This window comes from Nycticebus coucang, chromosome 2 (genome assembly GCF_027406575.1).
Source record: "Nycticebus coucang isolate mNycCou1 chromosome 2, mNycCou1.pri, whole genome shotgun sequence".
In the NCBI taxonomy this organism is placed as follows: Eukaryota; Metazoa; Chordata; class Mammalia; order Primates; family Lorisidae; genus Nycticebus; species Nycticebus coucang.
The window spans coordinates 15,167,841-15,193,863 of record NC_069781.1 but is presented as its reverse complement, the minus strand read 5'-3'; the positions used below and the strand labels follow the sequence as shown (position 1 = coordinate 15,193,863).

Here is a 26,023-nt window from a genome sequence, read left to right as displayed (position 1 = left end):
GACAGTACAACCCAGTGTGGCCCTGGTGTGGCCAGGGAAGGCACAGGAGCTTCCTGGAGGAAAGACGAGGAGGGGGCATCTCAGGGAGCCGGCCTTGCCCAGTGAGTGGAAGCTCACTATCCTGAGGATTAGGAACTTTCCCTAGACATTTAGGCCAGAACCTTTGCAGCAGAGAGACAGGGAAATGTGGCCCTGTCCTATAGACCCTTCTCCAGGGCTAGGACTTTTTCCAGGGCTAGACCAGACCTCTCACCTGTGTGTGCTGGACCCCTTTCCTGGGGTGGGTCAAACACAAGAAGTCCAAATCCAGACTGCATGACCCCGGCCAGCTCCTCTTCCCTGGATCTTAATTATCATCAGCATCACGCCAGGAATCCAGGTGTCCTCTGCACCTCTCTTCCCCTCAGTTTCAGTGCTGATTGGTCACTAAATCTTTGCACTTCTCCACCATTTCTCTTGCCTACGTCCTCCCTAAACTACCTTCATGGTCTGCCACTGTCCCTAGAGGGCTGCTCTGGTGTCCTGCCTGCTGCTCACCCTCCATCTTCTCCTTCATTGTGTCCACCTTGAGATCTGCAGTGCTGGTCACAGAACCTGACCACAGTAGGGTCCCCACTGTGCTCCACCGGAATTGGACCAGCCTTCAGAGGCCATCTGATCTGCTCATTCTATTGTTCAATGGAGAAACAGAGGCCCAGAGAGGCCCCCAAACTTGTCAAGGTCATACCATGGCAGAAGCGAGACTTGAACTCAGTTCTCCCAATTCCCAGGTGAAAGCTCTTCCTTGCCAATGCCAGGGCTGCTCAAGTGTTTATTGTCTTGGGTGAGGACAGGTGGCTTGAGAGTAAAGCGTCAGCACAAGGCAGGAGTGTGGGCCCAGGGCCCAGGGCCCCAAAGGAGGGAGGGCCTGGGAGTGGGAGGCAGAACCTCATTCAAGTCCTCCCCTTTCTTCATTATCAGAAAGGTCCCTTTTTCTTTGGGCAATTGGACTCCCTAAATCTCCTCCCTGACCTGTCCATTTTGCTGATAATCCCATCTCCTTGCCCTCTCTGGGTAGGTTCACAAGGCCCCAGTCTGAGGTAGTAGGGAAGGCTGAAGCCTTCCAGGCCTTCTACCTGTCCCATACCTCTCCAGGGCTGTCCTGGCTTGCTCTGTCTCCCTAGAGCAGCTGGTCTTTGTCCCAGTGGAGCATCTTGGTTGGGGAGAAGGAAGGGCTCCAGAGCAGGTCTCACCTCTTTCACTTGGCATAAGTTTCTACCTGCACTCAAGGACCCTTAGGAGGCCTTCCCTACTGCAGGCCCCGCAGGATGGCTGGTGTGCTGAGGATGAGGAGGGAGAGGACTGTGGGGACTCTGTGTGACCTTGGACCTGAACCTTTCCCCTTCTAGGTTTCCCCAGCTGTCAAAAAGGGGAGCTGGACGTGGGAGTCTGTAAAGTCCTGCTAGAGCACCAACCTGGGCCAGCCCTGGGGTCTGAGTTAGGAGAGCATTGAAAATGTTTCCTGATAACGGAGCACGGCATGGGGAGATGTGTGTATTAGCTCTTACAGCCATCCTTGGATTTTTGTTATTATGCTCATTTTATAGAGGAGAATGCTGAGGACCTGAGAGGATGGATACCTTGTCCAAGGTGATGTAGCTGGTAAGCTGTGGAGTCTGGATTTGAACTCAAGTCTCCTGGACTCAGAGCTTGCGCTTTCATTTCTGGCAGAGTCCTGTGGCCTCAGTGGGCAGAACCCAATCTTGGGGGGAAGTAAGTTCGCCCGGCGGATCTGCCTGGGGAGCAGAGATTCCCATTCAGGAGCCCTGCCTCGGCCGGGTTGCCTGCTCTTACTCTAGCCACTCTCTTCTCTGCGAGGCAGAGCATGTGGTTCCCACGAGCCGCTTCCATTCTCGGTTCTGTCCCCAAGCCCTGCGTGACCTCGGCCTTGCGCATCCTCTTTGAGCTTCACTTTCTTATGTACTAAATGGACCCATTTCTGGTGCCACAGGGCTTTAGAAGCTCAGGAGCTTCAAGGATCTCAGGGGGGAAAGCCGCCTTAGCGGTAATCATGAAGTAATTAATAAAGGGTCTTGGCTGGGGCGGGAGCAGAGGAAGCGAGCGGGCGGCGGCCGAGGTGACAGCTGGAGGGAAGGGCGGGGGTGGAGCCGGAGGAAGGGTGGGAGGCAGAGGGCCCGAACTCCCAGGCAGAGTTAGGGACGCACCCAAGGAGCCTGCGGTCCGCTTCCCGCACCCATCAGCGGTCCGCGCCATGAGCCGTGAGTCCGACCCCGCTGTCCCCGCGCGCCCAGGAATCTTCTGGCCTCCTGGCGGAGCCTTGAATGCCAGGCTCAGCCCCGCGTCTCTCTCCTCTGCAGGGAGGAGTCTTTCGCTCAGGTTCTCGCTGTTCCTACTCCTATTGCCGCCGCCCCCGGTCCTGCCCTCGGACCCCCGGGCGCCCACGCCAGGTAGGCGGCCCCCCTCGCTCTCTCCCCCTCTCCCCTCCAGCGGGCCCTGCTTCCGCTTCTGCTCCCGGTGCCTGGGACAGGGGAGCGGGACCGAGTCTCTCGGGCGGGATGGGGGCTCTCTGAAGACCCCCGGGGGTGTGGCCTTGGCTTACAGGCTGCCAGGGTCTGTTCTGGAAAACCGCAGAACGGGACCTGGTGCCGGCCGGAGAAGGGAGCACCCCGCGGCATCCCCTCACCTGCTCCCTAGCCGTCCAAACAGCCTCCGCTCCCCAACAACCCCGCCGTTTCCTGTGGCGGCCTCTTTGGGAGGAAGCGCAGGCGCCCGGGGAAAGCCGGCTGGTGAGCGAGTTCCCTTTCTCCAGCCTCTCACCATCTGGGAACACGTCCTGATTCGCAGCCTGGGTGAAGACCCCGGGTACGCCAGCCATGGGGCAGACGGGAGATGGAAGTACATTTATAGAGCCCAGTTGCTTCTTTGGGGGTTAATCCTCACTTATGACGTCCGCCTTGAGCAGATGAGAAAACTGAGGCTCAGCAGGTGTGATGAGGCCCCCACCCCGTGTTCACACAGGCTCAGGATTCAAACTCAGGTATCTGAGTTTTTTTTTCACTCCCGAGGGCTTGCTTTATGCCAGGCTTTGGCTGGGGCCTGGAGACACAGAGCTGGGAGGAACTTACAGTCTGATTGAGGTGGAGACAGAAATGCCAACGCTTTACAAGTTCTTTGGATGGAAAGCTCCCTGTACTCCTACCCACAGGGGACCCTGGGCCTCTTTGGTCTCATCTTCCAGAGGTCAGTGGGGGAAATTCCACACCTCCGTCCTCCACACGAGTACCAGGTGAAGGAATCCAGCAGCTCACCCAGACAACCTTACTCCCCCAGCTTGTTGCTTCTCTGTGTGTGTGCTCCTGCATGCCCAGCCTAGACGCAGCTTCCTCCGCCACCTGGTGGGGTGAGCCACCCCTCTCTGGGTTCCCATCTCCTATCTCCCATCCCTAAGAGGCCGAGAGAGGGTAGGAGGAGGCAGAGGGAGTCTGAGCTTTCTGCCCGGGCTCCGGGATGCTCCGGGGATTTGTCGCTCAGAGGAGGGAGGAAAGATACCTATGTGGACATCAGATCACACCAAGTTTCCTAGAGGAGAGGATGTGAGTGGGTGGCATTTGGGGAAACCATGGAGAGGATGGAGGGAAGTCTAGGAAAGGGTTTGGGCTGGGAAAGAGGAGTAAGACTCATGTGCCTAGCACTCTACAGTTTACAGAGGCAGCTGTGGGCATCCACTTCTTTGGCCCTGCGAGGAAGATGTGTTAGACCCACTTTACAGAAGGGGACTCTGAGGCTCAGGGGAGGAGAGCTTATTTTTCTGGAACCTGGCAGTGAGTTGGTAGCTAAGCTAGGGCTGAACAGGCTGCCTCAATCACCCATCTTTTCAGTCTCTGATAAGCCCAGCACTTCCTCTGAGGCCCCATCTGGCCCCAGCGAGGCCCCCTGGAGTGCACAGGGACCAGCCCGGCCTTTATTCATTTATTTATTTTTTGCCTATTCTTTAACGCACAATGAACCATGGTCATGCCATTTTTGTTTTGGCCTTTTCATTTATTTTTGATATAACAAATGTTGAAACAGAGTATTTTTTTTCACTCCTGAGGGCTTGCTTTATGCCAGGCTTTGGCTGGGGCCTGGAGACACAGAGCTGGGAGGAGCTTACAGTCTGATTGAGGTGGAGACAGAAATGCCAACACACCGTCATCCAAGGGAAAGCACAGGAGTGTGCAGGGCTTAGGGAGGGAGCAGCTGCTTCTTGGAGTGAGGAATAATTGAGGGAGGCTTCTTGACAGGGGTGTCATTTGAACTAGACCTTGAAAGGGTGGCAGATGGGGGAGACTTAGCTATGAAACACCATAGGGTAGTTGGAAGCTGGCAAATGAGGATGGACAGATGACTTTGGGGCAAGACTGGAGGCTGAAATTGCAGTAAGGAGTCTCCTGCAAGGATCAAGGAAAGAAAGGGTGACAAGAGGAGTGCAGGGGCAGAAGATCAGGGCTGCCTTCATCCTCCCAATGCTACAAGTGCACTGAGGCCCAAGCTGCTTGGGCATCTGCCCCAGGAAGCAGCAGCTTGTTTTTGCCCCCAGCGAGGGAGCAAAAGAGACAGGAGATGAAGAGATGAGGGCTGCAGACTCACCTGAGAGGGCAGGTGGAGGTGAGCTTCTTGCTTCTGCTTCTCAGGTGGGGGCAAGTCTCTGTCAGGGGATCCTTAATGCTCAAGTTCTTCCCTTCTAGCCACTGGGCTTGGCTTAGTGTGAGCTCCCTAACTAGGTATAGGGCATGACCAACCTGGTGAGCAGAGCTGTCTGCCAGGCAGAAGAGCCAGGGAATCAGCTGTGCCAAGGTCTCCCTGCCTCCTGTCCCCTCTTATCTCCAGTGCCAGCTGGGTGTGTGGGCCAGGAAGAGGCTTCCTCTCCAGCTGCCTGGGCCTGGTGTACTGGTGCTGGGTGTGGGGAATGGGGCCTGGCCCTGGCTAGTCAGGGCCCCTTTTTTCTCTTTGGCTTCCAGGTCCCTGGAGCGTCTCTAAATATTATTCTTAGGGGAACTGGGTCCAGCCTTCTTACTGGGCCCTCTTGCAGGCTGCTGCCATCCTACGTCCTGGAGCACTCGGTGTTCTACAGCTGTGCTGTCCCCTAGTCACGCCCAGCCTGGGCCTGGAGCCCTGACTCTCAGGCTGAGGGATGTTTCATTGCCTAAATCCTTGGAAAGGGTCTGGAGCCAAGCAGTCCTTGGATAGTCCTCATCTGGGAACGGGGACTGACTGCTTGGCTTTGGGTCCCATGAGTCTTGTGTGCGGTATAGGTGTGCTGTTTGTTCCTACCTCCGGGTGTCTTGAGGATTCAGTGACAGCAAGTTGTAAAGTCCTCTGCTGATGGGGCAGGGGAGTCATATTGGCATAAATAATAGAGATGGGTAGACTGGCCCCAGACAGCCTGGAGAAGGGGGCAGGTGGCAGAATGGAAGGCCTCCTTCTAGCCTGCCTGCTCCACTCCCTTCCTGGGATACGGGAAAATGAGGCCCCAAGGGTAGGAGGGGTTTGCCCAAGGACTCACGGCCAATAAGACTGGCCATTCTCTTCCTCAGCACCTGGTCGGTGCCTGGCCCTGTGCTGTCTGTGGGGGATGCAAGATGAATTAGACTCAGTGCCTGCATCTCCCCAGTTCTTTCTTAATGAGGGCTGTCCTCCACTGAGCACAGAACTGAGTTGGCATGAAAGCAAGCAGCCCTGAAGTTAGACTGAAGGAATATGTTCCAGTATAAATAGCTCCCGGAGGTCTGGTTGTGGCAGGAGATGGTGATCCCTCTGGCTCTGGGGTCCTCATTTCATTTGTTCAGGATGTTCAAGGTTCACCTTGAAGAAATAGTGACAATCCTACCTTACCTGGAGTTCTTCCCAGCCTGTGGATCAGGGAAGGGGGGACTCTCTCTTCCCATCTCCTCCCCAAATCTAGGCCTGGGATCTGGAAGGGGGGAGAAGGGGGTTTAAGTCTTGGCTCTGCAACTTCAAAACAGTGGAGTCCAATCAAGTCTGCTGCCTGCTGGGTGCCTGGCCTTCCCCCCTGTCAATGAGGAGCCTCGCCTGCCTGCCTCGCCTGCCTCTCCTGTCTCTCCTAGGGCAGGCTGGGCAGACAGATGAGCGGTAGGCATGTGAGGTCATGGGCTTGGTAGGCTAGAGCCCTGGCTTCCCCAGCCCCACTGTGTCAGGCCGGCCATGTCAAAAAGCACCCAGTCTCCTCTCAGTCCACCCTGACACCCTGGGGCCCCAGCGACTGCTGCTGTCCTTGCTGGGAGAACTTGCTCTGCCCAGGGACAGCTGGTGTTTATGGAAAGAACATGGGGGAGGAGGGGGGGAAAGCTGGATAGCTGGCCTGGCGGGGAGGGGCTGCCACTGGGAGCTCAGCCTTTCTTGGCAGGCGGGGGATGTGGGCAGCAGCTTTAGGTCTACAGTTATGGTTCTTCTGCCTGTCTGGTTGGACTCTGAATACAGCGGGGGCCTCAGCACTGCCGAAGGCTGGGGGTGGCCAGTCTCATCTCTTCATTTTATTTATTCTACAAATGTTCATTAAGCTCTGGCCACCACATCTGGATCTGGGACCCAGGCTCAGCCCCAGCTGTGTACACAGACTGTCAGGGAAGGTACGGTGCCCCTTCTCTGGGTAGCCTGTAGTAGAGAAGAACAGGTTGAATTAAAACCCTGGAGGCAGACAGGGAGAGCGGGAAGTGTGGACATTCACAGGAAGCTGTCTGGGGGAGGCAAGACATGCTCTCAGTTGAGAGGGTCAGGTGGATTTGGAGGAATTTATCAAGGAGGAGCCACAGCCCATGAGAAAGATGGATGAGCCCTGTGGGCTTAGGGCCAAGGGAGGGGCTGCCACAGCATGTTTGGGCTGGAGGCACTGCTGGAGAGCCTCTTAGATCCCTGCCATGGTGGAGATGGAGCGGGCCTGGGCCTTTAGCAGCCCCTGTGCCCTCTGAGGGGTAGGATTGGGCCTGGTGTGCCAGGGTGGAAAGCTGGGCACTGGGAGCACAGGGGATCCTGGGCCGACATGAGTTAGCCATGAGCAGAATGTCCTGAGCGGGAGGGAGAAAGGTGGAACATCTCAGCAGGGGTGAGGAGTCCTTCCCTGGAGGGACCATATCCCTGAGCAAGCTGAGGAGTCATCTTGAGGTCATTTGGCTGTTCTGGGCCTGTGGCCGTGGAGGCGGGAGGCTGGGGTCTGTCTGTGGCAGCCTGATAAGGCCTTTTTGTCCAGCCCTCTTCCCATCAGCCCCCCCCCCCCACCCCCCGCTGGGCCCACACAGTTGCTATTGTTGGGGCTGTGTCTATGGCTTAAGCAAAACTATTTGCATGATTGGGGAAGGGTGGGCATAGGTGCTGTGCCAGGAGGACTGTGCTGCCCAGGCCAAGCCCTATGGTGTGAAATGAGGGACTGAGATGGGGGTGGGGTGGGTATAGGCCTTGCCCAGGGTCATGGCCTCTGATCACAGTACCTTGGGATGACTGTGCATGTCATTCTAGGTTGTTCCTGCCTATTGCTACCCTCTTGACCCCCAATAATCAGTTGCACAAAGAATAAAAGTTCCCTGTGATGTTGGCTCTGAGCCCAGATAAGGAAGTGTGTTTGCAGAAGGGAGCCTGATGTTTTCTGTATAAGGCCAAGGAAGGAGCCTCCTGCTTGGAGCCAGGAGTCCTGGGTCTGCCCTGCTCTATACTGTTCCCTTGGCCAAGTTGCCACCTCTCCTTGAGCTTCAGTCCCTGAGCAGTGAGGGGTACTCTGCATGGGGTGGGGCTGGATCCGAATGAGCCTTTGAGTCTCTAACTTTGCTGCTGAAGACTTGCTCAGGTAGTGTAGATTTGAGTTGGGGGTGGTGGTGGTCAGATGGTCAGATGCAGGGAGGGACTACCTTGTGGGGCTTCTCCAGGAGGCAGGAAGGTGATGCCAGAATCTCCCCTGGAGATTCTTCTTGTCTCCCTTGTTTCCTTGATCCATAAACTTTCTCGGGATTGTAGAGCCTGGACCTACCTGGACTCCGTCTGGGCCTATCGGGAATGGGGTTGGAGGCAGCAGGAACTCTGGATTCCCTGCCTTCCCTCACTCCCACACCCTCTTACATGGGGAGGGGGGTAGGTGCTGGTGCCTGGGAGGACCCTACTGTCTAGGCCATGCCCTATGTTCTTGAAAACTTCTTTCCTTGGACTTGATTATTAAGTCTATGGGGGTGGTGTCAAAGTGAGGGGATGGGCATTGAGTCTGGTGTGACTTACTGGTGACCTGTCTGGTTGTTGCTCTTTCTAGCCTCAGTTTCCCCATCTGCAAAGTAGGTATTATGATACCTGCTCCTCCCTCCCTTCTGCAGAAATGGAGGGATGATGGGAGGTCTCATTTTCCCAGTACCCAGGTGCTCAGAGCTTTGGGGCTGGTCTGGGAGGATCTGTTTCCCAATTCTCATCTCTTCTCTGAACCCACCGGCCTGCACTTGCTGCTGGGCTCTGACTAGGCAGAAAGTGACTGCTCTGGAGGCCTGTGGCTGCCTCTTATCAGCTGATTCCTAGCCCTCAGTGTCATAGCCTGGGGGCTGGACTCTTCCCCTGTTCCTCATTGGTGGTGGTAGGGAGTAAGGGGGACTTCCCTTGGGGGTATGATGTGGGCTAGGCTAGAGATCAGAGCAGAGCCTGGAAAACGCTAGGGCCCGGGGCTTTATGTTTATGGCTGTGGGAACAGGGAGGACTCTTAGGAGAGAGTTGCTCAGTGGTTTAGAACAGAGCTAGGACTTGAGTACGTGCCTCTGGCCCCTCATTTGCCTACTAGGGCTAGGTGGGGTCAGGAGGCCACCCTACTGTGGTCTCTGATCCCTGTTTCTCACCCACAGTGAACCCCTGTTGTTACTACCCATGCCAGCACCAGGGCATCTGTGTCCGCTTCGGCCTTGACAGCTACCAGTGTGACTGTACCCGTACGGGCTATTCCGGCCCCAACTGCACCATCCGTGAGCCAGGCCTCCAGCCCCCCCTCCTTCTCTCCTGGGCCTCCTATTCCCCTGGCCTCCTCTTCTTAGACCCCACAGGGCCATTGCCCCCCTTTTCTTCCTTGTCTGATTTTGTCCCTCTCCCTAACCTGGATCCAGCATGAGTTCTTGCTCCTGGTCCACCCTCACCTCCTGGTTCTGGGCTCTGTGGTCAGTCTTCATACCTCTCCTGGGCCCTATCCTCATGCCTGGCTCTGGCTGTGTTGGATGCATTACTTCCAAGCTTCCATCTGTACCCCCTGCCCCATGGGAGCCACCCTGTTCCATCCTGGCCCTGGTCCTCAGTCCCCATCATCTACTCTGGAGGCCTTGACTGAGTGGCTTCCACTGCCCCTGCAGCTGAGCTGTGGACCTGGCTCCGGAATACACTGCGGCCCAGTCCCTCTTTTGTCCACTACCTGCTCACTCATGGGCACTGGTTCTGGGAGTTTGTCAATTCCACCTTCATCCGAGACCTGCTTATGCGCCTGGTACTTACAGGTGGGTATGGGGCAGGGCCCTCCTAATTTGGTAGCAAGAAGTCCTGCCAATTCTTGAGATTCTTGGCATCTGATAAGGGCAGTGGGTGGGGAGGTCTATGATGCCAGATAAAACAAGCCCAGTCCAAGAGGAGGTGGGGAAGGGAGTGGAACTGGGGTGGGAACACCCTCATCACCATTATTTTTGCTCTCTGCAGTGCGTTCCAACCTTATCCCCAGCCCCCCCACCTACAACTTAGCACATGATTACATCAGCTGGGAGTCCTTTTCCAATGTGAGCTACTACACCCGCATTCTGCCTTCTGTGCCCGAAGACTGTCCCACACCCATGGGAACCAAAGGTAATGGGGCTAAGTTGAGTGGCTGGGCTTGGGGGTCACAAAAGGTGTTCAGTTCTCCTCTTTGGGAAAAGCAGACAGGAGAACAATTGCCAATTCTTTCCACAGATCGATAAACAAAGGCATGACATATGGCATGCCCAGAATGAGGGCTGAGGACAGGAAAGGGCAGTGAAGGGTCTTGTCTGAGGTCACTTAGAGAGTCAGTAGCAGAGTCAGACTAATATCTCCATAGTTCCAAGGTGTCTTATGGGGTAGGAGTGACTTTGACTTAATATTTGAAATGTAAGAAGGAATGGGTATTAATTCTGTTTGTTTTTTTCCTTAATGTAAATCGTTTTACATGCTTTACTAGTGTAAGGTACAAATAAGGTCACATTTTTTTTCTTTCATTACTCAAGACTCCACTTGGCCTCATTGGCAAGGGCCTTCCTCCTAAGGCCTTCTTCTCATTTCACCTCTGTCCAAAAACCTGGGGGTTACTCTGTTCAGACCCTTCAGTTCAGCTTCAAGTACAGAGAGGACAAGAGTCTCCACCACTGCCATACTTCACTTCCTGCCACATGGTGTTGCTGTTGCACACTGGTATTGTGCAGCCCTGTGTTTGTGTGATTTTGCAGGCTTAGACCCTTGCATATGTATTCATCTCCCTGCTTGGGTCTTGAGAGCACTACTCTGGTAGTTTTCACTCACAGGTCAGCAACTATTCCCAAAGCATGACCATTCTACTTAGGTTAGATGGATCTTGTCAACATTTTACTGGGATTGATCCTTGCCCAATGTCAATGAGTGATGATTCCAAATTATGGGGTACAAATCACTCCCCCTAAATTCCCTCTTGGTGGTTCTTTTTGGAGTGCTTGGTATCTTTTCCTGCCAGAGGAACTCCATTGGCCGTCTCAATGTAAAGAATTTCTATTGATCTTGAACTTTCAACATTGGGCCTCACATGAGGTATTGTGAAGGGATGACTTTACTAGAATTCAAAACATTCTATTATTCCTTTCTGTAGGGCCTTGGACACCAACTCATCTGACATTGATATACTTAAGGAATTCTTATTCTTTTTATTTCAGGTTAATGTGAAAGTACAAACAACTAGGTTACAATATTTGCATTTGTTAGGTAAAATCCCTCTTGTAGTTGTGTCCTGCACCCAGAAGGTATGCCATATACCCTTACATTATCCCCATTAAGTGGGAGGACACCAATGCCTTTCCCCTCCTTTGTTCCCACTCTCCCCAACTTTAATCAAATTGAGTTTTTCTCTTATGTAGGTGTGTATTAGATCATCTTCTGGCTTCATATTAGTATTGAGTATATTGAATATTTGCTGTTCCATTCTCGTGATACTTTACTAAGATGTGTTTCAACTCGACCCATGTTAATACAAACTGTGTAAAATATCTATCTTTTTTATGGCTGAATAGTATTCCATGGTATAGATATAGATACCACAGTTTGTTAATCCATTCCTGGGTTGATGGACATTTAGGTTTTTTCCACATCTTGGTGATTATAAATTGAGCTGTGATAAACAATCTAGTACAAATGTCCTTATGATAAAATAAAATTTTTTCTTCTCAGTAGATGCCTAGTAATGGGATTGTGGGATCAAATGGGAGTTATAATTCAAGTTCTTTGAGAATTCTCCATACTTCTTTCTAAAGAGGCTGTATGAGTTCACAGTCCCACTAACAGTGTAAAAGTGATCCCTTCTCTCCACATCCACACCAGCATCTCCAACTTTGGGACTTTGTGATGTGGGCTATTCTCATTGGTATAGAATATTTATTCTTATAAAGACAGACACCAGCTTCAAGATGACTTGTTTCCTTTATCTCAGACATAGAAAGACTGGTATAATTTAAAATAGGTTAGCAAACTATGGCCTGGTGACCAAATCCCACCCATCCCTGTTTCTATAAATAAAGTTTTATTAGAACACAGTCACACTCATTAGGATGTGTATTGTTTATAGCTGCTTTCCTGCTACAACAGCAAAACTGAACAGATGTGATAGAGACCACTTAGTCTCTAAAATATTTTCTATCTTCAAAGTCTAAAATATTTTCTATCTTCTTACAAGAAAAGTTTGTTAATCCTAGATTTGAAAGATTCTACCAACTGGTTCTCTGCAATGCTTGTATTATCTGCGGCAATCCTCAAATCTGCTATATCAAATGAATATCATTTGCTCTGATTTAAACATGAGGAGAAGAGACAACTTATCTATGTTCACACAGTTAGTAAATGGTGTAGTCAGATGCAAACACAGGCTACCTTGTCCTCGGCCAGGGTATCGATTTTTTTTTTTTTTGTCTTTTGGTTAATTTTTTTGTTATGGAAAGATTGCAAATATACACAAAAGTTGAGAGAAAAGTATAATGAATTTGTACCCATCTCCTAGTTTCAATACTTACCCACTATTTGCCAATCTTACTCTATTTTTTAAAAGTATTTTAAAGCAAATTTCAAATAATATTCTTCTTAGTAAAGTATCTCAGGAATGGGAAAAAAAATCCAATGTACTCAGTACTACTATAAAACCAATTTATAATCACTCACACTTTCATATAAGAATGAATCACAACTATAGCCCAGAATGAAGGAGGGGAGGGGAGAGGGACAGGAAGGGACGGGATAGGAAGGGAGGGGGGTGGTTCGATAGAGGGAGGGTTAATGGTGGGACCACACCTATGGAGCATATTGCAAGGGTGCAAGTCAAATCTATCAAGTATTGAACACAAATGTCTTAACACTGTGATTAAGTAAATGAGGTGAAAGCTATGTTAATTAGTAGGATGTAAGCACTCCAATTTGTACAAATAATCAACATATTGAATCCCACAAAGGCATAAATGTATTCATGATCTACGTATATATGACTTAATAAAAAATATAAAATAAATTTCAAACAGAAAAAAAAAATTTCAAATATCATGCTGCTTAACCTGTAAATACTTCTAGGTTCGAGGATCTTTTGGTAGAGAGGGGGCTAATTTTTGGTAGTGGGAGATGGTCCTGAAGAGGCTGATCTGGGCTTCCTGCTTGGGACAGTTTGCTGGGTGAGCTCAGAAATCCCCAGGGCAGGAAAATCCAGGAAGGAGGCAGCTACTGCTATTTCATACCCACCCAAACCAGGGAAGAAGCAGTTGCCAGATGCCCAGCTCCTGAGTCATCGCTTCCTGCTCAGGAGGAAGTTCATACCTGACCCTCAAGGCACGAACCTCATGTTTGCCTTCTTTGCACAACATTTCACTCACCAGTTCTTCAAAACTTCTGGCAAGATGGGTCCTGGATTCACCAAGGCCTTGGGGCATGGGGTGAGTACCTAGGAGGGACTCAGGAGTGTTCTGGACCTAACTGAGCACATGCATGTCACTGATAGTGGGTGGGGAGCCAGGTGATCTGAGTGGACTCATCTCTGTCCTTAGGTAGACCTTGGCCACATATATGGAGACAATCTGGAGCGTCAGTATCAGCTGCGGCTCTTTAAGGATGGGAAACTCAAGTACCAGGTAGTGCTGGGCCTGGGAGTGGTGATATGGGAAGGGTCTCCCATGGCATCCCCTGGCAAAGGAGGCTGGGGGACCCAGCTCATAGCCTAAGACGGCCGATTCTAGGGGTGAGAGGTGTGTGCCAAAAGGAGAGACAATAAACCCTGGGAGAAAGTGCCAGGCACAAGAAATAAACAGGGACCAGGTATGGCCTCCCACGTCCTTGTAGGAGGTGAACATTCATAGTCTGAATTTACTGATTTAATTATTCCATAACATTTATTGGGCATTATAATATGCCTGACACAGGTGATTGAGCAATGAACATTATAGTTATGGGCCCTGCCTGCCTCAGAGAACCACGACATAAACTCTAGGATGCTAGTTCTATGAAGACATCTTGTCTAAACTACCAATGTCTAAGGAGATGTAATATAAGCCACATATGTAATTACAGTTTTCTAGTGGCCATGTTAAATAAGGTAAAAAGAAATGGATTTTAATGATATATTTTACTTGATGCAGTATGTCCGGAATATTATCATTTTAAGCATGTAATCAATAAGAGATTATTAATAAAATATCTTACATTCTTCTTTTCATGCTGAATCTTTGAAATTTGGTGTATATTTTATACATTCATTTGGCTGCTAAATTTTCACTGGGGAGATCTAATCTGTATTTAGCTTCCACATAATTTATAGGTGAATATCCAAGCTGTTCCAAGCATAAATGTTCTCCAAAGGCCAAAGTATTGATTTTAAAATTTATTTTGCGTAGGTTTTACTTAATTTAGAGTGAAATAAAATTCAGTTCTTCATTCGCACTAACTAAATTTCTAGTGCTCAACAGTCACACATAGCTAGCAGCTACCATATTGGATTGTGCAAATCTAAGCAAACAAAAGCGAAGGAAGTTTATTGCTGAATCTTTAGGGCTAAGAACAGTACTTGGCATATGGTTGTCCCTTGGTGTATATTTACTGAATTAATGAAGAAACTGTCATATATTTAGTTACCCTTGTGGCAACTGTTCCTGACGAAGTTATGAATAAGTTGAGAGTTGCATGAAGGATGAGGAGAAGTTAGAGAGGCCAAGTGCAGAAGAAACCTTTCCAAGTAGAGGATTTAGCAAGTGCAGAGGCTTGGAGGTGGGAGACAGCTCGGAAGAATGGGAGGGTAAGAATGATTCTTGGTAAAGGCAGAGACGTCTGCAGGGATTGTGGTAAGATTCTGATTCTGCCAAAAGCGGCGAGAGGACTTGGAAAGGTTTTAAGCCAGATGTGATGCAAGACATGGGTTTTGTGGGGAGGACTGTCCTGGCTGCAGGGTAGGAACTGGAGTGTCTGGGGGCAGGAGTGGACATAGAGAGCCCAGTTAGGGACAGGAATCAGGGTGGAAGATGAGGATTGGTTGCTCAAGGTTGGTGGTAGAAAAGATGGAGAGCAGGAGACTGATTTTAAGGGAGCTTTAGCTGTGGTTGAGTAGGACCAGCAGCTGGAAGTACGAGTGGGCGGGAGTTGGCTGTGGGCAGCTGTGGGTGCCCCCCATATGTTGCCAGGTGGCCCCATCCCACAGGTGCTGGACGGAGAGATGTACCCGCCCTCGGTAGAAGAGACGAATGTGTTGATGCATTACCCCCGGGGTGTCCTGCCCCAGAGCCAGATGGCTGTGGGCCAGGAGGTGTTTGGGCTGCTTCCCGGGCTCATGCTTTATGCCACGATCTGGCTACGCGAGCACAATCGTGTGTGTGACCTGCTGAAGGCTGAGCACCCCACATGGGGCGATGAGCAGCTCTTCCAGACGACCCGCCTCATCCTCATAGGTGAGGACTACAAACCTGCCCTGCCCTGGGAGGTCATGCCCTCTATCCTGAGAAACATTGGGTGGAGAGTTTGGAGACAGAGGCTAGGGTTAGAATTCTAGCTGTTCTGCTTACTAACTATGAGACCTTGGAAAGGCTCTCCACCTCTGTGAGCCTCAGTCTCCAAATCTGCATATTGGGGCAAGTGATGGTTCTCAGGGTTTGTTGAGATGAAGACTGGGAAGGCACGCAGCACGTAGTTCACCTTCAGAAAACGGATGACTGTGAAGGTTGATTGTTAGCTGGGTGACTCATGGCACACTTGACAGCCAGCCCAAATCTCAGTTTCCCTGTAGTACTGTCTGCAGATGCACACTCCCTGTCCCCAGCATGTGCAGCGTCGGACCCCAGCTTGCCCAGCCTTTAGGAATCTTCATGTTTACTGCCTTACTTACCTTCCTGGGGTTTGGTAGCTTTTAGGTGACTCAGGGACAGGATATTTTTGTGTCCCCTACGGGGACAAGTCTGCAGCCTAAAATGTCAGATGGTTTCCTGTGTGGGAGGTTGGCTCCTGACATCCCTGTCCAGACCTTGTTCACTCTGAGTCACCAGTAAACCCCTTCCCCCACATTTGGGCAGCACTGTGCATGGCTGGTCCCAATTATAGTGCCTGATTCACTGGAGCCTGGAAGAGCCGGGCATCAAGGATTGGGACAGTCTGAAGAGGGAAGAGGGGCTGGTTCTGAAGTCCCAGAATTGCTGAGACCATGACTAGAAAGGGCAAGTCTATGGTCAGAGGCTGCCCAGCACTCCGACTGGTGATAAAACTGTGACCAAAGGTAGCACTCCTAGGGCACTGCACATCCAGGGTTCATTTAACCCCCTTATGAACCAGATAGGATTGCCCTTGTGAAAACTAAGATTCAGAGAGGTTAAGTGAATTCTCCAAGGTCACTCAGCAGTGGGAGACTTGACCACCAAAATTCATGCTGTTTCTACTCCAGAAAGACAAGGAAGTCTTTCTGAATGGGAGGAGTTGTGAGCCTCAGTCTGGTCTTTTGCCACATGTGAGTAGTAGGAGGAGATTCTCTCCTTGCGCCCACACTTAGAACTTCTATTCTGGCTGACCTGTGGACACCGCCTCTCCTTCCATGCAGTGTAGATGCGTACACTGCCTATTTCTCACAACAACCCCATGAATATTATTACACTGATACTATAATACACATTTTACAGGTAAGGAAAGCAAAGTTCAGAGAGCTTAAGTAATTTGGCCCACGTTCAGGTAATGGGAAATGGGGAAGCCAAGATTTGGACCCAGGCCTGCTGACTTGAAATTTTTTGGCTCCAGGTCAATTTGCTAAAACCCAATTTGTTTTAATAGCTAATTGGCCAAAATACTGGTTTCGTTTAATATCTAGTCGGCCAGTTTTTGTTTTGTGGTAGAACATTCCACTTGCTGAGAGGGCAGAGAAAAATGTATTTTATAAGAATTCTGATAAATAAGAAATGAGTTTTTTGGAATATTTTAGGAGCAGATTCACTTTCTGTCCTCAGGGTTCCTTGTTTGCCGCTGAGGCACCTCTGAGAGGTCACTTGAAGCATAATGAATGGCAGCCCTTACTAAATCTCCCACTGTTCCTTCCGTGTGGTCGCTCCAGCCACTTTTAAGAATGGGTTGTGGGAGGGAGGTCGCCCAAGGATCACAAAAGCTCTTTCTTGGACACCTTTTGCTTGTTGTCACGGGTAGTGGGGCCTAGAACCTCCCTCTGGAATGTGGGAGTAGCTGGTGCTCTTGTCTCGGATCCTCTATGGAAACTGAGATGGAAAGTTCTATTTTCACATCCTGTCACAAAGAGACAAAGTGGCAGCAGCCAAGTAAAATGAAATACCCACACCAATACCGAGACAAGGAGCCAGCCCCTTGCAGGAGGTGGCCTGTGTTCCGAGCCTGTGCCTGCCCTGCCCAGGGGAGACCATCAGGATCGTCATTGAGGAGTACGTGCAGCAGCTGAGCGGCTACTTCCTGCAGCTGAAGTTTGACCCCGAGCTGCTGTTCAACGTGCACTTCCAGTACCGCAACCGCATTGCCCTGGAGTTCAACCAGCTCTACCACTGGCACCCGCTCATGCCCGACGCCTTCCAGGTGGGCTCCCAGGAGTACAGCTACGAGCAGTTCCTGTTCAACACCTCCATGCTGGTGGACTATGGGGTGGAGGCCCTGGTGGACGCCTTTTCCCGCCAGATCGCTGGCCGCGTAAGCCCCAGGGGAGCGTGGGTGAGGGCAGGTGGGTGGAGGGAAGGTGGCAGGCCTGGGTGCAAACCCCTCTTTCTCCTTCCATAGCCTGAGAGTAGTGCAGGGTGGTCGTGAACATTTCCTGCAGCAATTCTCTTGTTCACCATTCGTTCACTCAAGGATCCCGCAACCCAGCGTTGCTCCCGGTGCGGGGTGGGGCTAGGGGGTGGTGCAATGGGGGATTAGTCCAGTATGGTTCTTGTCGCCAACGTTTTTGCGCTTATACTCAAGAAGGCATGATGGTCCTAGCAGTCGTATGATGGCTAACATGTTTCCAGCACTTGCTAGTGGTAGGCACCTGCTAACGTGCTTCTGTTGTTATTATCAGGATTATAAGAGTGTGGGAAGAACTAGAGTACGAAAGCCCACAGGGCTCTGGGGACCTAGGGGCTTCTGACCAATGGAGTGATATCTGAACAGAAATCCAAGGGATGGACAGGGGTTTTTCAGGGAAAGGGTGTTAGTGGCAGAGTTCAGAGTGCATGACAGGGAAAGGGCAGAGGTCAAAGGGCATGATAATTGATAGAACAGAAGGACATTTAGGGTATAGCAATACAGGGAACAAGTGCCTGAATATGCTGTTTACTAAATCATGAGCCTCTCTTAGGAGCCAAATTGTGCTCTTCCAAAACCATATGTTGAATTCCTAACTTCTAGTACCTTAGAATATGGCTGCATGTGGCAATGTCTTTAAAGAGGTAATTAATATTAAATGGGGTCATTAGTGTGGGCCCTTATGCACTGGGGTCCTTATAATAAGGGGTGATCAGGACACAGAGGGAAGACCATGTGAAGACCCAGGGAGAGGATGGCCAACCTGCCAAGGAGAGAGGCCTCAGGAGAAACCAGCCCTGCCCACACCGTGATCTCCAAGTTCTAGTCTCTAAACTGAGGAGATAAATTTATCTTGTTTGAGCCACTTTATCATGGCAGTCCTAGCAAACTAGTACATCCTCTTTCTGTGGAATTCCTAACCAACTGCCTCTTAAACCTCTCCCCAGGTTTGGAAGCTCTTGTCTGCTTTACGCCAGCCTGTGGGGCCCATGGCCACCCTCCAGCCCCTGCTTCTCTCTAGTCCTTGTCCCTCAGCCCCATTGAGAAGCTGAATCATCATCATAAGGGTTTCAGTTTCCTTCTAATAATTTGACTGAAATTAGCATTTGCTGCCACCAGTGGGCAGCTGCTGGCTGTTTATGGCCTCTGTTCTCCACACAGACAGCCTTTGTGTGGGGCTGGATGATTTTCAAAGCATTTTTAAGGAATGACCTGTGAAAAGCCCTGGTGTTGTACCTGGCCCAAGGCATAAGGTTGACAGAGTGTGTTGACACTCAGGATATTAATGAGAGTGTGAGAAGCAAAAGACAGGGCTTCCCTTGATAAGCATGATGTGTGACTGATACTGTGGGAACTGCTTTGCATCCTTTATCTCATTCAATTCACTGGCAGCCACATTAGGTAGATCCTCGGCCTTCCCCATTTTATATATGTGGGAACTCAAATTTTGCTGAATAACACCCAGGTCCCTATATTAGTTCACTAGGCTGCCATAAAGAAGTACTACAACCCAGGTGGCTTAAAACAACAGATGGAGGCGAGAAGTCCCAAACTGAGGGGCAACAGGGGCTTGCTCTCTGTTAAGGCTTCAGGGGAGAATCTGTTCCATGGCTTTCTCTCAGCTCCTGGTGGTCGCTGCCAATCCTTGGTGTTCCTGGGCTTGTAGACACATCATTTGGATTTCTGCCTCTATCGTCATGTGGTGTTCTGTCCGTGTCTGTCTTCTCTCATCTTTTTTATCTGTTTATTTATTCCATTTAATATATTTTTTTTTGGTTGGGGAATCATTGAGGGCACAATGAGCCAGGTTCTAGCTCTACTCTCATCTTACAAGGACCCCAGCTGTTGGGGCCCACTCTGATCCAGTTATAACCTCATTTTAACTTGATTACATATACAAAGACTCTGTTTGCAAATAAGGTCACATTCACAGATGCTGGGGTTTAGCACTTCATGACATCTTTTTAGGGGGATACAATTCAGTCCACAACACTCCCAGGCTGAGGTTGGCACCAGTCTCTGCTTGCTTTGCTCCAAGGTGCATAAGGTCGGACAGTTAAGTTCAAGAACTCATCCTAGAAAAAGTGCTAGATACTTCATTGTTGAATGTCAGTATGGTCATCAGATGGCCAAGAGGAATACTTTGAAGGTGACCGTAGTGATATTCAGCAATGAGGTATATAGCACTTTCTCTAGGACGAGTTCGTGAACTTAATTGTCCAACCTCATGATTTCATTCAACTATACTTTTCTTCTTTCCTGTCCAATTGTAATTGTTCTACTGAAACAGAACTCTCTCTTCACTATTATCATTTCATCTGGAGCAACAGAGCTTTCTTGGAACCAATGCTACTTAACTGTTATGAATCACATTCTTTTTCTGGAGTCTTCTTTAGCTCACCAGGTTACCTGGGATTTGAGTCCTATTTTTCCTCTCTTCATAGGGGATTATACCTCCTGTTGGTATAATTCAAAGGTTTGGGGAACAGTGTGAGATGGTGAGCCACCAGAGAGGTCTTCCTGGCCCACTCCACATTTCAAAGATGGAAACTGAGACTCAGAGGGGCTGCCCGAGAGAGCATGACAGTAGCAGGCCCTGAGCTGTGTTCTCCTCTCCATTCTTGCTCAGAAAGACTTGTGACTTGGAGCTCTTTTCTGAGACTTTACACAGGACAGTCTGGCCTGGCTTTTAGACCACTGCTGTGCTTATCTTCTGGCAGATTGGTGGAGGCAGGAACATGGACCATCATGTCCTGCATGTGGCTGTGGATGTCATCAAGGAGTCTCGGGAGATGCGTCTGCAGCCCTTTAATGAGTACCGCAAGAGGTTTGGCATGAAGCCCTACACCTCTTTCGAGGAGTTCACAGGTGAGCAGCTGTTTCCTGGGCACAGTCCCTGCCCCTGAGCGACTCACAGTAAAGTGCGGGAGATATCAAGACAACAGAATGGAGCAATGCTTGGGCCAATCCTGACACTGTGGAAATTATAAGGAGAGTAGAAGCTCAAGTTGTGGTGGTGAGGGGTGGAAGATAACCCGACTTGGGGAGAGGTGATTTTGCCGCTGGGTTTGAAGGATAAATAGGAATTTCCCCGTGGGAGAAGAGAGAGAAGAACATTTTAGGCAGAGTAGGCAGAGTGACAGTACAAAGTACAAAGGCATAGAGGTCAGACAACTGTGCTTATTGGGGGAGACAGTCGGGGATATGGCTGGAGCAAGAGCTTATGTTGATGGTGGTGACTTATGAGAGGTTGAAGCCAAACTGTGTAGAATCTTGGTTTCCTTGCAAAAGATTTTGGTTCCTAAGTACCCATTTATAGACCAGCTGTGTAAGAATCACTTAGAAAGCTGATTAAAATGCCAAATCTCAGACGCCTCTCCCAGAGATTCTGATTCAGTAGGCCTGGATGATGCCCAAGAATCTGTACATACATGTATATGTGTATATATCATTTCCCCCAAGATCACCAGATGTTGGGCATTCACGTGGGAATCCTCGTCTCAGAAAATGAAAGCCCTTGAAGCACATGTGACATCATGTGTGGTGACAGAGGATGGATTTGAGGAAGTGGGTAGAAAAGCTCCACATCTGTCTCCCCTGGATCACTACCTGTGAACACATGGGTTGTGCAGAGTTGGGCAGATCCTGGAATCAGTGGATAAGTTCCCTGTACCCCTGGAAGAGCGATCTTTGTAACTCTGTGAGCTCCCATGATAAACGGTCCAGAGGGGAAGAAGGAACACTGCCACTGGATATCTGTGTGACCTCGAATGTGTTCTATCTATGAGCTCTAGTAGAATAAAGGGTCTTGTGCACAGTAAGGCCTTGAAACCTGTCTGTGAAGGAAGCGAGATGGGAGATTCTCCCTGTGGTAATGACTGAGTAACTAGGGCTCAGATACATAGGATGAGTTGCTAAAGGACACATGCTCTTTGGTGACAGATTTAGGTCCTTGATGCTTTCCGATCCCATCCAGGAGGAAGGTTAGTGTGTGTTTCCCTTCCTGGTCCTTTTCCCCAGTGGCAATAAGGCCAAATTTTAGGACACGTGCTCCATTTCTGAAATTGTTCTCTTGGAGTCTCTATTATCTTTGGAAAAAGATGGGCCTGCAAGGGTCCCACCCCATATGGACCTTAATGGCACCACAGCTCTGACTCTACCTTTTCTCCTTTGCAGGAGACAAGGAGGTGGCAGCGGAGCTGGAGGAGCTATATGGGGACATCGACGCTTTGGAGTTCTACCCAGGACTGCTGCTGGAAAAGTGCCTACCAAACTCCATCTTTGGGGAGAGTATGATCGAGATTGGGGCACCCTTTTCCCTCAAAGGTCTCCTAGGGAACCCCATCTGTTCTCCAGAATACTGGAAGCCAAGCACATTTGGTGGTGAGATGGGCTTTAACGTTGTCAAGACGGCCACACTGAAGAAGCTGGTCTGCCTCAACACCAAGACCTGTCCGTACGTTTCCTTCCGCGTGCCTGACTCTCATCAGGACAGCGAGCCTACTGTGCAGCGACCATCCACGGAGCTCTGAGGGGGCAGGGGTTAGCATTCTGGAGGCGAGAACTTTGTGCTTGTCATTCCAGAATGCTGAAGCCAGGGTTGATGGTCTTAAAGGCTGGTTTTCTGGTTTGACATAGCGAGTGTTCGGGTTGACATTTAAAACTTTGAGTCTCTCTCGTTATCTGGAATAGTGTGATTCTGTTTGTCATTCTGGAATGCTGAATTCCTTGTTAACCCTTCAAAATGTTAGGAGTGGTTCTTATTTGGCCTTCCAGAGTTCCTAGTTGACAACCTAGAATGTCAGATTTCTGGTTGATTTGGAATATAGACATTCTAGAATATAGAGCTCCTGATGAAATCTTCAGGGTTCTTATTTTGCATTCCGGAATCTTGACTTTCTGATTGGTGATTCAGAATGTTGTGTTCCCAGCTGATGATCCAGGACAGTGTCTGGTGTGCCAGGTCAGACTTGATCTGAATGTCTAGAATGTTGATTTGATTTATTTTCCTGTTTGGTGAGATATCCACAGAGCAGGAGACCCCAATATTCAGCAAGAATCCCTGAATCCGTGCCTGCACTGAGGGACAAGAAGGGGGATGTGTGGTTCTTGAGACCCCTCCACTTACACCCGGGTCCAAGGATGTGGGGAGAACATGTGGGCTCTTTTTATGCCAGTGGTTGGAAGCCACTGGAGCTCCGTCCCCGTCCATGTCTTGACCATGGCAGCTGTTTTAAATGAAGCTAATAAAATTCTCTTTCCAAAGTTGCCTGTTACGTACATCTTTTGGTCCCATCCCCAAAGCAAAGGCAACACTGAAGTGTGGGGTGGAGCCACAGCTGGGGGTGCTGGAGCCTTTCTGCTGGCGTCCCTGGGGCCTGTTACTGGGTAGATACATAGTACCATACCACTGATGTTTCATTTCTTCCTGTGGGCCAGGCCTTGCATGTTCCAGGTTGCTTTCTGAAAAGCACTACCCACTACTCTAGCCCCAGGAGATGCATCATTGAGCCTACCATCTGATTAAAACAACAGCAAGGCGAGGGCACCCAGAGAGAGGAGCACTGCCCATGTGCTAATCTTACTCATTTAATTCTCACTTATTCTCACGACAATGGTGTGAAATAGGTGGTGTAATCCACATTTGAAAACCGAGAAAACTGAGTCTCAGAGTGGCCAGTGACAGACATGCCCCGCAGGTGCCAGATTGGGCTTAGACCCAGCTCCGGCTGAGTCTAGCTAGAACTTGCACCGTTCTTGATTTCTGGTTTGACTCAGGGCCAGGCCTGATCTCGCTTGTCTGGCTCAGGTTCAAAGGCAGAAGGGTGGGTTGTAGCTTCCACTTAACATCCAGGCTACTCAGTCCCAAATATTTGTTTTCCTGAGTGTTTACTATGTGCCAGTTACTTTTAACAGGTTTGAGGACACAGCAGTGAGTGATCAATCCAGACAAGCCTTTGCCCTTGTGGAGCTCCCATCTCAGTGTGTGTGTGCGTGTGTGTGTGTGTGTGCAAAACAGACAATAAATGAAAGGACAGTGAAGTAAGTGCAAGGTGAGTGTCACTTTCCATTTAAACCCTCTCCACTCTGTCTTTCTCTTCTTCATCCCCGAGATCAGAGGTGGAGCAGTGGTGATCTGAGGGCAGACAGCCCTACTTTCCTCTAAGGACACTTGTAGTCAGTAAGGAAAGAGGAGAGGACAGAAGGGTAAGGTTGGGAAAAGGGTACGGTAGGGTTGGGAAGAATAAGAGGTTGGGAAAAGGTCTTTTGTGTACCACACTTTGGGCTTAACATTCCTCAGGAGAAGCTGTGGCTCAGAAAGAAGAGGGGAAAGCTGGGTTAGGCTGACAGTCCTTAGGGCTGGGACTCCTGTTTTCCAGTTTAGAAAGTCATCCTTGTGTCTCCTTAGTTGGTCAGGAATGCTTCCACCATTTCTTCTGGGCCCTGTGGGATGCAATTCTCTGGTGTAGAAAGATACTTCAGGTGGTAGAAGTGTACATGGAGTGGCTGGTCTTGTCCTTGCTAACACAGTATCTATTTCCTGTGTTTGGCTAGCAACCCTTACTAAAATCCTTCCTTTCCTTGCTAATTTCAGTCTTGGTGAGTCTATCAGGGCTGTATTGTGGCCAAGGAGTGTGAATCAATTCCGGGAAATCAGACACTTTATTCTTGAAAATTGGCCCTTGAGTGAAGTTTCATGGAGAGGGAGGTCCCTGCTCTGATTCATTTCCACAGCTGGCTCTGCGAAGATGTCCATTCGCTCCAGCCTCCAAAGATCCCCAGGGCAGCTGGATTTCTGATCGTCTCAAGACTTTACCTTTTCCTTTCATCCTGTGGGCAGTTCCAGGAATTCATCTTTTGCCTAAATCAGTAAGAATTTGTGTCTGTTGCTTGCAACCAAACCTTAATGGGTGCTGGCTGGAGTTACACAGGCACTACAATGATTTTAATCTGGGAAATGTAATCAGGCTAGTGTTTTTGGAAGGAGTGCCTTGTGGGAGGGTGGACAGGAGAGCAGAGTAGGAAGGACTAGAGGTTGGCAGGACTGAAGAGGCTCTATCCATGGTTCAACCAGGAGATGATGGCAGCTGGGAACAGAGGTAGCGGTGTGGTGACAGAAGGATGGTACAGATTTCCAGCATAGTCCTTTCTTGAATGCAGGCACCTAGATTAGGTGGGCTTTGCTTATTATGGTTGGTCAATCATGCATGAAATTTTTACAAAGGGAAACATGAAAAGTGCTCCAAGATAGCTTCTTCAGAGTGAAGGACCTTATCAATGAGCCCTCATTCCTGCAGTTTTGATTGGGTGGGTGTGATTGTTGTTTTTTATATGACCATTTGGTTGGGTTCTGGTGCATAATAATTTAATAAAATACTGATCCAGCTGAGATTGCGAAGGTATTTTGTGGATGTGGTTAACATCTGTAATGAGCTGACTTTGAGCAAAGAAGATTATACTGAATAATGTGGGTGGGCTTCATCTAGTCAGTTGAAAGGCTTTAAGAACAAAAATTGAGGTTTTCTGGAAAAGAAGAATTCTGCTTCGAGGGTGAAGCATCAATTTTTTTTTTTTTTTTTTGTGACCGAGTCTTACTATTGTTGCCCTTGGTAGAGTGCTGTGGCATCACAGCTCACAGCAGCCTCAAACTCTTGGGCTTAAGTGATTCTCTTGCCTCAGCCTCCCAAGTAGCTGGGACTACAGGCACCTGCCACAACACCTGGCTATTTTTTGGTTGTAGTTGTCGTTGTTTGGCAGGCCTGGGCTGGGTTCGAACCCACCAGCTCTGGTGTATGTTGCTGGTGCCTTAGCTGCTGAGCCTCAGGCGCTGAGCCTGGAGCACCAATTCTTGCCTGAGTTTCCAGCCTGCTGGTCTGCTTTATGAATTTCAGGCTTGCAACCCCAATGATTGGGTCAATTCTTAAAAAGAAAACTCTATGCAATTGTCCCTTAGTATCTTTGGGGGATTGGTTACAGAACAGTCCCATGGACACCAAAATTCATGGACCCTCGATTCCCTCATATAATATGGCTTAGTGTTTGTGTGTGCATATAACCTATGCACATCCTCCTGGATACTGGAAATCGTCTCTAGATTACTTACGATACCTAATATAATGGAAGTACTATATAAGTCATTGTTTTTATTTGTATTTTTAGTTAATAATTTTCTGAATATTTTTGATCTGTAGTTAGTCGAATCCATGGATGTGGAGCCCACAGATATAGGGGAATATATACACGCATATGTATATCTCCACCTCTCTTCTGTGTAGTATACATATGTTCTATTGGTTCTGTTTCTCTCTAGAGCCTTAACTGATATACTGGGTGATCATTCAGGGCTTTAATGCAAACAGTAGAACCTTCTCTAGCCTGTTTAAACAGGAGGGAATTTATTATAGGACATTGCATACCTCATGGAACCACTCAGAGATCCACAGTATTAGGCTTCGAGGTTTTGCACCTGCAATCAGCTGTCGCTGTTGACAGTGCAGATGACTCTGCTCCTGTCCCCAAATGCAGGGATCTC

General features: G+C 49.4%; 2 protein-coding genes across 7 annotated transcripts in view; both read left to right on the top strand.

Moving 5' to 3' along the window:
• Positions 1–2,142: 2,142 nt before the first annotated feature.
• On the top strand, positions 2,143–22,750 carry PTGS1 (prostaglandin-endoperoxide synthase 1). 6 transcript variants are annotated; one of them, XM_053563398.1, is made up of 13 exons: positions 2,143–2,258; positions 2,358–2,447; positions 2,610–2,786; positions 3,206–3,286; positions 8,865–8,981; positions 9,360–9,500; positions 9,697–9,840; positions 12,982–13,163; positions 13,275–13,358; positions 14,915–15,161; positions 17,111–17,286; positions 20,211–20,358; positions 21,667–22,750. In XM_053563398.1, the coding sequence occupies exons 1-13, from the start codon at positions 2,252–2,254 to the stop codon at positions 22,020–22,022; spliced, it is 1,950 nt and encodes a 649-aa protein (XP_053419373.1). In that variant the 5' UTR covers positions 2,143–2,251; the 3' UTR covers positions 22,023–22,750. The 6 variants fall into 6 exon arrangements, with proteins under 6 accessions (XP_053419373.1, XP_053419364.1, XP_053419391.1 ...); XM_053563389.1 differs by having other exon boundaries at positions 17,111–17,397; XM_053563416.1 differs by lacking the exon at positions 2,610–2,786 and having other exon boundaries at positions 17,111–17,397.
• Positions 22,748–26,023, top strand: part of LOC128566571 (olfactory receptor 1J4-like) — a 101,474-nt gene continuing 98,198 nt past the window's right edge. The window contains exon 1 of the mRNA XM_053563451.1: positions 22,748–24,360. Coding sequence (XP_053419426.1) covers positions 24,188–24,360 — 173 coding nt within the window. The 5' untranslated portion in view covers positions 22,748–24,187. The remainder of the gene's footprint in view (positions 24,361–26,023) is intronic.

What these genes read in the sequence shown, in the direction of transcription:
- PTGS1 (XM_053563389.1), top strand. An exon ending in GTCCTCCACACGAGTACCAG is followed by an intron (nt 3,287 to 8,864) that starts GTGAAGGAATCC and finishes TCTCACCCACAG; the next exon opens with TGAACCCCTGTTGTTACTAC. An exon ending in GACCCGCCTCATCCTCATAG is followed by an intron (nt 15,162 to 17,110) that starts GTGAGGACTACA and finishes TGCCCTGCCCAG; the next exon opens with GGGAGACCATCAGGATCGTC.